Genomic DNA, 12578 nt, shown 5'->3' on the forward strand with positions numbered 1-12578 from the left:
TTGTATGCTTATGTCTTACTACAGTGAGACAGTGTTCCTCTTTACAATCTTTGAAGAATGAATGTTTCTTGGCTAGGTTTCAGAATTGTTCTCATACCTTCCTTCTCTCCCTTCCACCATGCAAATCCTTTTCATTTCTGGCTTTGATTCCTTAAAAGCTTAATTAAGATGAAGTTGTGATGGCAAGTGTTAAAACTAGCTAAGTATGTGTTTCTGATCAAGAATATTAAAAGATAAAATTTAGGTAAATCAGAAGTGAGGCTGGATGCACAAGCTATCCGAGCCTCGGAAACTTTTCCAAATGCAGAATTTTCAGAAACATCCAGACCTACATGTAAGTTAATATACATGGAAAGCACTGAAAGGCAATTGTAACCTTAAGTTAATTTAGCAAAGCATGTTCTTGTTTGGAATTAAACTATTGGGCTTTTGTATCAAACATCATAGCTCAGAGACTTTCAAGCCAGTTAAGTGGTTCTTGAAAGGTTGACCAGTTTTACTGTGCTTTTCTCATGGTAACTATAGCAGCTTACAAAAGACTTCAAGTCTGAAAGTGTACAGAACAACCTAAGCTGTATCTTAAATACATTTTTTTTTTCTTTTTCAGGACAGAAAAAGAGTTTTCGTCAATATCATGTTCAGTTTTTTGGAGATGCCCCAGAGCGAGCCTGGATATTTGAGAAGAGCCTTGTGCCCTTCAAAGAAAAAGACCAGTTTGAACAGTTATGCCAGGAAAGTGCAAAACAAGCCCTCACTAAAGCAGAGAAAATAAAGGTAAGAGGCTACCAAATCAGACAAAATTTGCAGCTTTTTATTTTACTGTTACAGGTATGTACAGATATAAATAGATATTCTAGAAAGCTTTAAAGACAGCTTGTTTTACAGAGGCCTGTAGTCCTGTATTTCACTTACAGATGCAGAGGATGGGGATGGTTTACCACTGTTGGTTATTAAAAATCAGTACTCTTTTGCTTTGTTGTTGATTCATGCATGGTGTCAGTACTATCAAATACACTTAATCTCCTGGAATTGTTCTGTGTTAGCGTTGGCATTTTGAAATCAAAAGTGGGCAGGTTTCTCACACTGTCATCTTATCTTGCAGATGTTAAAGCCTGTTTCAGGGAAGCTGCGGCCACAGTGGGAGATGGGCGTTAAACAAGCAAGTGAAGCAGTAGGCATGACAGTGGAAGAACGGAAGGCCAAGTACACCTTCATCTATGTTAGGGACAGACCTCATCTTAATCCTCGAGTGGCAAAGGAAGTTGGCATTGCTGTGGAACCGTTAGAGGAGATAGATGAGTCATCTTACTCAAATGAAGAAACCACTCAAAATCTGAAATCAATGAAGGAGTCTGGCATTCCTAACAAGAGGAGGAGAAGGACATCAAAATTGTCTGCCACTGATGATACGCAAGAAAGCAATCAGCCAGGGACTAAGAATACTACTCCTCAAAAGTCATCTGAACAGGCAGAATCCAAAAGAGGGATAGGCTCCCCTCTCAATAGAAAGAAAACTCCAGGATCTACTCCACGAAGCCGAAAGGGCGATGCAGTATCTCAGTTTTTGGTCTTTTGTCAGAAGCACAGAGATGAGGTTAGTCTCTTTTATTTATCATTGTTGATTGCCTCTTCTCATTTCTGTACTTCAAGAAGCTTCTTTAGTTGGCAAAACCCAGTTGTTACTGTAGAATCCATAATACTCTGGGCTTGACAAGGTATGCCTGCATCAAATCTTAGTCTAGACACAGAGAAAGAAAGGAATGTAGATGAGCAGTATAAACAAGATGATGATAATGCCCTTGTACTTTAAACATAAGTCATGTTGGTATCTTCCTACGTAATCTAATAGTCCTTTGTGTTAGCCATTTATTTTACATACATTAAAAAAATATAGTAGATATGCATGCATATGCTCATGCTGTTTATGGCAGTCTACTTGTAGTTAGTTTGTACATTCTTTCTGAAGATGTGGCTCGATTCCTTCAGTGTGTTCCCTTGTCTTTGAACTCCTCAAAAACTGTTTGCCTACCTAGATTTTTTTGCTGAGCTTCAAAAGAAGCTTGTTACCAAAGCTTGTGAAAATCACTATCAGTGTGCAGTCTGCTGGGACAGAAATTAGGTCCTCTTGGGAGGATTATGCTCCAAAACAAGACAGAATAAATAAATGCCTAATAACAACATTTCTTAGGAAGCCTCTTGGAAGTGTAAAAACAGTACTGCTGTTCTAGCTCATTATTTCAAAGTCATGACCGTCATTTTTCTTCCTTACAACCCTCTGATCCATTTGCAGTACAATTCCATGCACCGAAAGAAGCATGAGTTCTCATTTTCTTGTAGCAGTGCTATTCCATAATACCCACAGAAGGACCAGAAAGTTAGTGGTGACATTGCCACACTCTTCAGCTACTGAATGGCTGACTTTGTTATAGGATAATTGCGTTAGAAAACATTAATAGGTATGAACCTTATAAAGAAAAACTGAAAAACAAATTCTGTTATATGAAACTGAATTAATTGTGGTTCAACGTAGGATCTTTTTAGATCATTGCAACTTAAGCTAGTATTAAGAATGAAAATGAATGCAAGATGACACATACCTTTTAATGTCTTTGGTTAAATTGAGAGAAGCATTGGCAATTCAGTTTGTTGGTTCCGGGAAGGAAAGGGTTTTGTATTAAATACAGATTTTGACATATTCATTACAAAAAGCTGTATGGTAAATCATCTGGCTCATGTTTGAGAGGCCTGAGTTCTATTTCCAGTTCTTCTGTAAGTAACCTTGTGTCTTGTATAGTGGTAAGGGGGAATTTCCTTGGCCTCTAACATAGGTAGCAAGAAGTCTTGTGCAATACTGAGGGATGTGAAATTACTTCTCTGGAAGAAATGAGATTATTATGACTGGGTTTATGGACTTTTAGCCAAATATATCTTACCACAGAAGAGACATGATGAGTCTCTGATGTTATATTTCTGTTTTCTGTGCCAGTTATCAAGCTTCATTCCCTACTATGGTTATACTGTAATTCTCAAATTAATAGATGGAAAATATGAATACTATTGCAGTATTCAACACTGAGGAACTGCTGTGTCTTGTCTTCAGTGTCATTTCAGGAAACTGAAAACTTTGCATAAACTTGAAAGTCACACTGATGATAGTGCCTAATGCTGCAATTAAAGTAGAAGGAAGTAGGTTTCAAAATATTGCATATGTTTACAGAGAGGACATCCTACCATTTCTGTCTAGAATACCTTAATAAGATCATTCATGAAAACCCAAATCCACCTGATTGTGATCCATTCTAACAGGTAGCAAAGCACTTCTGCACACAGAAGAGAACTAGGTTACAAAAAATGCAGATACAAGGTGGCTGCAGGTAACAGTCCCTCTAACCGATCCCGATCAGGGCAGTAGAACTTGTCTTTCTCTTGATTCAAAGTTAACTGGTGAAGTGGGGAAATACTGTTTTAGATATTCATGCTTTTTGCACAGAACCTAAGTTACTTGAGTTTAGTTAACACTTCCAGCCTGTCACATCGCTTTTAAAATGGCAGTTTTGTGCCTTCGGTGGAAGGTGGAGATTGTATCCAAACTAGTGTTCAGTTTCGCCTTTGTTTAGGCTTATCTGGTTCAATTTGCATGGTTTGCTTTCCATCCAAGGATTTGTTTTGTTGCTGTTGTAGATGTTCTGATGCTTTAGAAGGAATTATAACATTGGCTAAGAAACAGACCTGGGTTTGAGCTACTTTATTGATGACATCTGAGAGTTCAGTGTATAGCTACTTGAGTATTTACATGTAGAAACTTAGAAGAAAGGGAAGTTATAGATCCAGAAGAGGCTCTCTGCCCCCAGACTATTGAAGGGATGGAAGTGAATGGAAACAAATGACTGAAGACTATATTCTTTTGGAACCTCTAATAATCACAAGCTCTCTCAAAAGTAGAGCCATTTCTGCTCTGTCTTGCTTGGAGACTAGCTTTGTATGGTAGTAGGACTCATGTATCAATTTGATTTTATTAATTACTACTTTTTGTGTTACTTTTTCTGGGGATAGGAGGGGGAGGAATAGTTGAAATTTTTAGAAATTAATGATGGCTGCTGGAAGACTGGATAAACTCTGCTGGAAGATGTTTTTAATGATTTAAGAGGCATGCTTCCCTGGGGGAGCCATTGAGAGCTTGGAGCACTTTCGTGGTTGTAGTGACGCATTAAGTATTTTGTGCTGTTACCAAAGGAGTAAAGATATCTTTTGTACTATTGGCATTCTTACGTCCTTCTTCTGTGAAGTGTAATCATTGGAAGGGGGTGTCTGACTTGATAAAGATGTTGTTCAGTGAGAGGCAGACAGCTATATGTTTATTAGTTCATTGATCTGGGCCTTATGTCTGTTTTGAGGTAAATTAAGGCATAATTTCACTAGTAAGGGTTTGCAATTGAAGATTCCTGCATGTGTAAGGAGTTGTTGAACATTAAGACAAGTGAGAGTGAAGGTAATATGCTTTCCTTGGATAAGCTAGGACACTTGGTCTAATTACCATGTTTTCCACAGCTATGGTGATACTAATTCCCAGATCCAAGAGAAGATCTTCCATGTGTTCTGTAGCATAGTTAGAGTAAGTGCCAGGGAGAAGTGCATGATTTTCATGTACGTCAAGATACCTGATACATCATTTCCAGTATGTATGCCAGGATTGGGTATTACAGTATAAAGACTTCAGAGAAGACTGCTGGGCATTTTCCTTGGGGGCCGCCTTTGCAAGGATTCCTTAGCCATTAAGAATCATGAGTGTCTTTTGCTTATTTCACAGTGCTCCTATTCCGTTGAAAGTAGGTTTTATTTGTATTTTGGTGGGACTGGAGGTGATGTTAAACTGTATCTCATTTGTGTGAACAGGGCTAGTTATTTCTTAGAGAATTAAATAACCCTGTGCCCTAGCTGAGCACAATGAACTATACACTCAGCAGCAATAGTCAAAATTGAAACTAATTTCTTTTCCTAAAGAAGCGAGATTTGTGGGAGGGGTATCTTGTAGGTCTGTCTATGTTCTCACCTCTCAAATTTGTTTTTTTACATTGCTGGATTTTAATCAAAATCTGAGTACAGGCTACCAAAGGTAGCTGTATTCCCCAAGCTATATGCAGATGGGTTATGCCACACAGAAGCAAGAGAACTCTTAGTTCTGTACTAGGAGAAAAATTACAGCATAAATTTCCCTGCTAGACGTTGAATAATCCCAGTAGAAGAAAGGTGGTACAACTATTCTAACCCCCTGGAGAAGCTTTAGTCACACATGTATCCTGTTTGACAACACAAAATGCAATTTTAAGACACAGAGAAATTAGGTTTAATCATTTCCACTTACCACAGAAAACTTGTATCTGTTCTGTTGAATGGTGTTACTGTTTGAACACATGGCTTTGTTGGCCTAGTTTTTATTGTACTCTCTGATTTTGGCGTATTGATTGCATCACTCCAGTAACAGGATTTTGGAGAATGCTAGGTAATGAGATGAGAGGGATTAATTTTAAAGCTACTATTTTATTTCTGTAGATCATACAATGTTGGAGCTTTCTGACTTGTATGATTAATCAAATCTGGTTTTCCTTAAGCAGAAGTATGGGAATACTGAAGGAGTTTGAGAGGATTTTTTTCTTTGTTTTTTTACTGGATTTTCTGTTTGTGTTGAATAAACTTCTAGAAACTCTCTTTAAATTCTGTGTTGATAAGATTTTGACACATTCTATGTGTCATGCTCATGTTACTAAGATGCACAGCTTTTTGAGTTCTTAGTAGTCATATATGTAGCATAAAATGATGTATTACATGTTACATCAAATACTAGTTTATGTAAATTGCTTTGCTAAGGTGGGTGTAATGAGCTCTGGGTTTTAATGAGATTGATGGATGTCTTTCTAGGCTAGCATATATTCCTATATTGCTTGTCTGTCTTTTGTGGTATAGATTTAAACTTCATCAAGAAATTATACAAACTTTTGAATGACCACAAGACAAAATTTACACTGATCCAGTATTTGAATGTGAAAAGGCAAATTAGATGCTTCCAAAATTATTCTTAATACTTCTAAATATGCTACCCAATATTTTTTTTCTTTAGAGAGACAGAGAACAAGAGAGAAGGGGTTTTTCAAAGAAAAACTGGATACACGTTTTAATCTAGTTCTGTCTATAGCGGGAATGTTAGATAACTTGTTTTCATCCAGTTTTTCCAAAGCAATAGAATTGTGTACACCATTCTTTTCAATGGTCACCTTTTTTAAATACAACCCTGTTTCTGCATGTATAGGTGGTTGCTGAACATCCAGATGCTTCAAGTGAGGAGATTGAAGAACTGCTGGAATCGCAGTGGAACATGCTTAGTGAAAAACAGAAAGCTCGCTATAACACAAAGTTTGCCATAGTGACCTCTCCCAAATCTGAAGAAGACTCTGGTAAACGTAAAACTGTGCTAGTGTACTCTAACTAAATTTGATATACATAGTGGCGTTAAACTAAGCACATATTTGAGACCTGTAGGGAAAACAGCTTTCACACTGTTTTCCAGTTTTAATTCTTGGTGTTTGTGCCAATAGCAAAGGAATGCCAATGGTTACAATAAACGCAACCCATGAAGTCTACATTTCTTGCTCATTGTTCTGCAAAGTTGTTATATGTAAACCTTCTGCTGTTTAGAGATTGCTAATTTCTCATTCTTCTTCTGCCCATAAGCAGCTGCCATTGCATCCACTGCCTGTTATGAGTGGATGGTAGGAAGGGAAGTTGTGTTATTACTTGTAAAATCTGAGTTGTTTTTTTATAGAATAGTTAGGAAATGGTTTAAAAAGTTTAATCTTTTCTTCACTTATACCTAAAGTCTATTACCTCATATCATTATCAACTCAGGAAGAAGTATTCCAAACTTTATTCTGAAACTTTCATCCATTTGGCATTTTATTGTGCTACTCAAAGCTTTTAGGACATTGTACAAGATTGCAAATATTTTCTTTTTTCTCCTTTTATTTTTTTATTGCTGTTGTCTAGCGTTTGGTTTTGATAAACGGTCTCAATTATTTTGCAAAACATTTGAGGGGGTTTAGAGTCACTTATGTGAGAAAGATGGAGGAAGGCAGTTTGGCATTTGCATGAACTTTATCAAATTTAACTAGCTATCATTTTTCAAATTTAAATAGCTTTACAGCACTGCAAGAAGACATTATGGAAGTATTAGAAGCCTACAGGTGCTGCTTTGGGCAATGACAAGAATGAGAGGGAGTGTTTGAAAGTTTGTGAGACTTGGAAAAACTTGTATAAAAATGGCAGTCAGTTTTGTTAACTATGTGTGTGTGTGAAATAACATTTTGTGGAAAACTGAAAAGTTTTTAACTTTAAATTTTAAATGTGAAATATTTGGATATCAGTTTAAAAAAAAAAACACATTCTGTATCTCTCAAGGTTCATCATTGAAGAATATTGGAGAGGCCAAACGTAAAGTGTTTCAAGACTCACCTAAAAGGAGATCAAGATCCAGAAGTAATTGAAATTTGTGTTGTGTGCAAATAGTTCATCATTATAAGTAGCTATTGAGTGTATTTTTTTATGTAATCGCCCACGTATCATAATCTCTTTATTTTATCTCAGATGTTGTCTTCCTTGACATTAGAATTTTAATGGATCCCAAATTAAATATCTAAACACTGTAGTGCTGAATTTTGTTCACCTTCCTCAGTGTCATATTGCAAGAAATGTAATTGAAATTGTACCTGTACCAGGTGTTTCTAGTACATATATTGTGTACGTTTATAGTTATCTACAGATGAAAACATGTCAGTTCAATCGTTCCCCTACCCAAATCCTCTTATCTTAAACTTGAAAGAATATTGTGGGATTTTTTTGCTGGCTTTTTGTAAGTAGCAGGTTCTCCTGGAGCCATTTCAATCTGCTTTGTGGATTCAGAGTCTGATAATAGAGTATGTCCTAGATTGTTTAGATAAGAACATTAATTTGAAAATTATCCATATTTTCAAGTTGCTATATTTTTAATATTTACAGCTATTTGTTCCCACTGGAATAAAATGCTTGTAGCAGTAGGGCAATTTTCAGTTAATATATCTGTGCCCCTGGAGCTTGCAATCTTTGTACTAATAATACTCTGTAGCTTCATAAAGTAGAGAGTACCGGAGAGTATAACAACATTGTCATTTCATCCTGATGAAGCAGACCACTTCCTAAACCTTCATCTATCTTTCTGAGGTAGAGAAAGTGCAAACAGTAGCTGAACCTGTGCAAGGGGTATGTAGGTCAGTCACTGACCTTTTGTAATTTAGCAGCTGCTTGAACTTCGTGGTAAACGATCATCTAAATATGTAAGTAAGTCCGTTGGTTTAAAATTACCAACGTGATCCTGTTCTTAGGATTTTGGTTCACAAAGGAAGGGGATCTTACAGTCTCCTGTAAAATACAAGTAAACTTGTTAGAGAGAGTCTGAAACTGTCATGCTAGAAGGAGAGAATTAGTCTCTGTGGTTGGTGATATCTTGTCTTTTCTAGAGGCCCCTTATTAGATGTTGCCAGTATCCTCATCTGTATCATTTGGAGAACTTAAAGGAGACTTAAGGAGGAGACTTAATTCATTTCAGTGATGAGACACTGTTACAAGTGGCAGGAGAGTTAAAAGCTGTATAGATTGATCATGTGCAGTCTGACAATATGAAACAAATGTTGGGCAGTAGTATTCAGATCTTAAACTAGTGCTTATGCAGGTAGACTCATCTTTCTAAAATAAGACTATGAAGCAGTCAATTTGGATGTGTTCTAGAGTTAGTCTTCAGCACCAGAAACCAGACCTTAAGTATTAAGAGGTCATAAAACTGTGTTAATGTTTAACCATGTTTTTAAAATAATGACTGAAAGAAAAGTAACTTAACTAGATCAGTTCAAAATAATTTGAAAGTGGGTTTTAGATTATTTTTCATGTAAGTTTCCCCCATCCCCCATCCCAAGGTAACTTACATGGAAATAAAAGAAACCAAAAAAAGAGGACAAAGGAACCTACAGAAGATTTTGAAGTTCAGGAAGCACCTAGGAAAAGACTCAGGATGGATAAACAGAATAATCGGAAGGTAATTATGTCATTGGTTTGTTTGGGTTGATTTATAGCAGCACCAATCACATTGCTGTAGTTAAGTTTGTCAGCATTTCCGTTTTCAGGATTAAAAAAGTAATGTCTGTATATCAAACCAAACTGTTGTAACTATTCAGAGATACATGTGAGCTTATGGGGGGGGGGTTCTTTGGTTTTGAGGATGGAGGTAATGATAAGCTGCACTTGCTACTTAAACTGTGGTGGAAATGTATGCTCAGAAAACCTGTTTCCTGAAGGAATGTGCAGAGGCATGACCTTTCTGTGTTGTCATGCTTTGTAGTTCTTTTTCTTTGCTCCTGAAGTGGAGTTCAGACATTTATACAAGAATGTAAAAGAAAAAAATCTTTAGTCAATACTTAATTGAGACAAAAGCAGGGGGAGAGACGAAAGCAAGTAAAGCAAAACAGGCAAACTCCTTTTCAAGAACTGGAAGCCTGTAGAACATTTTAGAGTGGCATGCTGACCCATTTCTTAAGTTAGGAAACTGCAGTAAGTATTACAGTATATTTGTGGTGCAAACCACAGTGTCCTTTTCATTTAAGTTTGCCTGTGAGAATGAGATTTTTTCCTTACATAGGTCACTGAAACTGCATATGGATACAGCCCAAATCTTGTAGAGACTTAAGCGTAGGTTTATTTAGTCATGCATGTAGACCAGTGAGCTTCCTGGGTTTTACTTGTGTGGAAAGCTTAGCTCACAAGTGTTTTCAGATATGTTATTATAGTATCATACTGTAGTGTATCGCATTGCAGACCTCATCTCAGGATTTTAGTGGTACAGCGATTAAATGAAACAACCTAATATAAGGAAAGGTGGTGGATTTATTTTTTAAATGAATTATGGAGGTTACATTTGTAGATATCAGTTTGTTTGGTAGGCTGGTTATTTTAGTACCTCTCTCAATATTGTGGATATTCAGACAGCTTGTTTAGAGTTCAGTATAAAAAATAAATAGAATTTCAGATAGTCAGACTTAATAAGCTTATTAGCAAGGGACAAAGATAATTCTTTGAGAAATGTTGTTACCTTTGCAGAAAGAAGGGCCAAAGCTGGCTTTTGCACTTCTTGCTCTAACAGATTAGTTGTTGAATATTCATCTGATCGCTTGGTCCCTTTTTAAACTTGTCTTATTGATTTGAATTCACTACAATACACTAGATCCATGGAATAATTAAGTTGACTTATTGCAAGTAATTCCTGCTATGAAGTCCTTGTTTTGACTGTCCCTAAAGTTACTTCTTTACCGTACAGTACAGTTAGCCTACGTTATTACAAGTAGAATGAAAGGTGGTTGCAGTATATAGTTCATGCAGACGAGATTCTGGTATCTTTGATGCTGTGATGCAGATGTGAATGCTAACAGAAAATAAATGCATAAAAGAGATCAATGGTTCCCATAAGATACATACCACTAATAACACTGACTTAGTAATGTGCATTTTAAAAGTCTTGTTCTCTATCTGATCCATTTATCAGAACAAGTTACAAGGAATCTGGTGTGTGTAAGTATTAGGTAATTTGGAAACTCTAAATGCATATAGCAGTGTTTGTGCTTCTGTCCACAGAAGGGTCAGATACTGTAGAATGGTTGCTTTGCAGGTTCTTGTATGAATTATCTCTTAGTCTTTTTCCTGCCTTCACCAGCCCAGGGTACTTCTAGCTGTATGTGCTGCTGCTTCATAAAACATTTAGTGAATGACAGTGAAAATGTCCATGTAATGATTCAAAAAAGCAAACACTAACCATACACCTTCCTTCTGCTATTCTCAGTTTACCTGCAGGCTTCTGTTACAATCATTTTGGATAGGAGGAGCTTTAATGTTTTGGGGTTTTTTCCATGACGTTTTACTTCTTGCATGAGAGTTGTGCATTATCCACTCCTTTTTGTCCTTAATTCTTATTTATGAAATCTGAATGTTTTTGCACAAACTAAGTCATAAATACCCATATGAAAATTTTGAAAAACTGATTTGTTCATTGGTGCTTTCATGATGTATATAAAAATGCACATTAGCAAATGGGGGTTCTGTAAAGCACGCTTTAAATTTAAGAGTGAACTATATTGTACGGTTTCTTTCATTTTTACACAGAACTGTAACCATAATCTTACAAAACTGATACTGGGAGCCTCCAGTGGCGCTAGTGGTAGGGCGTCTTAGTCTACTTAGAAGTCAGTAAAAGCACAGTGTAGCACATCTGTAGTACAGTAGTCATTGATACTTATTTTTACAAAGTAAACCGGTTCTCTGGCCTTTGAGGTGTTCACCTACACATCTTTTGTAAAGCTGAATGTCAGATGAATTTGAAAAAGTATGTAAAACCTTCTGTTCAATAGAATTATTCTTACAAATCAGGTGAGCATTTGTTAAGCGTTCTCAGCTACAATTGAGTGACTTATTGCTAGAATTAATTTTGTAACATACAAGAAGAAAAAAATAGTGGCATGTATAAGGAACAGTGTCTGATTTTGACAAAGCTTTAACAAAAATTTCCCCAGGTTTTGGCCTAAAGTTTTAATGATAAATTCTCAATCTGGAGCAAATTCATGTGTTGTTTATGCTCCCTTGAAAATAGTGTTTTTATTTTGGAAATGCTGAAACAATCTTAACCATAGTAATTTAAAAAATGGCACTGCTATAAGTTGTGGAGTTGAAAGCAAGCCTCTCTGAGACTTAAAATTCTGCACAGGGTTTATTCTTAAATTAATATACTGATTCTGCAGTTTACCTTTAATAATTAAAGGTTTTAAGTTGACCAGTTTAGACGAAGAATAGTAAGGATAATTTACATGTTTCGTGTTCATTTAGAGCTCCCATTTTTGATATGCTGAGTTTGGGATGGATAAGTGGGATGCTGGAATACTGTGTTCTTTAAGTTTTCTCATTTGTTTATGGGTTTGTACCCTGTGCTGTGAATGAGTTTTAAAAATCACTTAAATGGGGCTAGCTTAACTACATTAGCATTCAGATATTTGTAAAGACACTTTCTTTTTAATAACATAAATCCAGAAGTAATTGCCAGTTTTATCCAACCACTCATAAATTAGGAGTTTTTTTATTTTTTCATATTTTTTTTTGTGACAGAGGGAGACAAGCAATGACAAAACAGCAAAAACAAACTCTTCTAAGGTCACAGAAACCTCCTCTTCACAAAAGAACCAGTCAGGTAATGTGGTCAGAATAAGTTTTAATGTAACTTTTTCAAGTAAATAATTTTAAAATAAACAGGTTGTCTGAGGCAGCCGGCTAAATTTTGCTGACATAATAACCAGTTATAGCCACTATGCCACAGATGGGGGGGGGGAGCATGCCCTCTTCCTTAACTACCACCAGTTTGCAACAGTATATACTTGAATGGAATTGTGTATTGCTGATTTAGAGCAGCAGTTCACAAGTTCACCGTTTGATGGCACCAAATTAAAGCTATTGCCCTGTGATCT

At 36.3% G+C, this 12578-nt stretch overlaps 1 protein-coding gene across 9 annotated transcripts in view; it reads left to right on the forward strand.

Annotated features, from left to right (window-relative positions):
* Positions 1-12578, forward strand: part of NSD2 (nuclear receptor binding SET domain protein 2) — a 103556-nt gene that overhangs the window by 61341 nt on the left and 29637 nt on the right. For 8 of the 9 annotated variants that reach the window (XM_080410291.1, XM_080410292.1, XM_080410293.1 and 5 more), the window contains 6 exons: positions 608-774; positions 1103-1594; positions 6305-6449; positions 7450-7527; positions 8997-9115; positions 12223-12304. In XM_080410291.1, the coding sequence (XP_080266417.1) occupies positions 608-774; positions 1103-1594; positions 6305-6449; positions 7450-7527; positions 8997-9115; positions 12223-12304 (1083 nt within the window). The remainder of the gene's footprint in view (positions 1-607; positions 775-1102; positions 1595-6304; positions 6450-7449; positions 7528-8996; positions 9116-12222; positions 12305-12578) is intronic. The other variant, XM_080410294.1, reaches the window with a different exon arrangement.

The sequence above is a fragment of the Falco punctatus genome (assembly GCF_963210335.1).
Source record: "Falco punctatus genome assembly, chromosome: 1".
In the NCBI taxonomy this organism is placed as follows: domain Eukaryota; kingdom Metazoa; phylum Chordata; class Aves; order Falconiformes; family Falconidae; genus Falco; species Falco punctatus.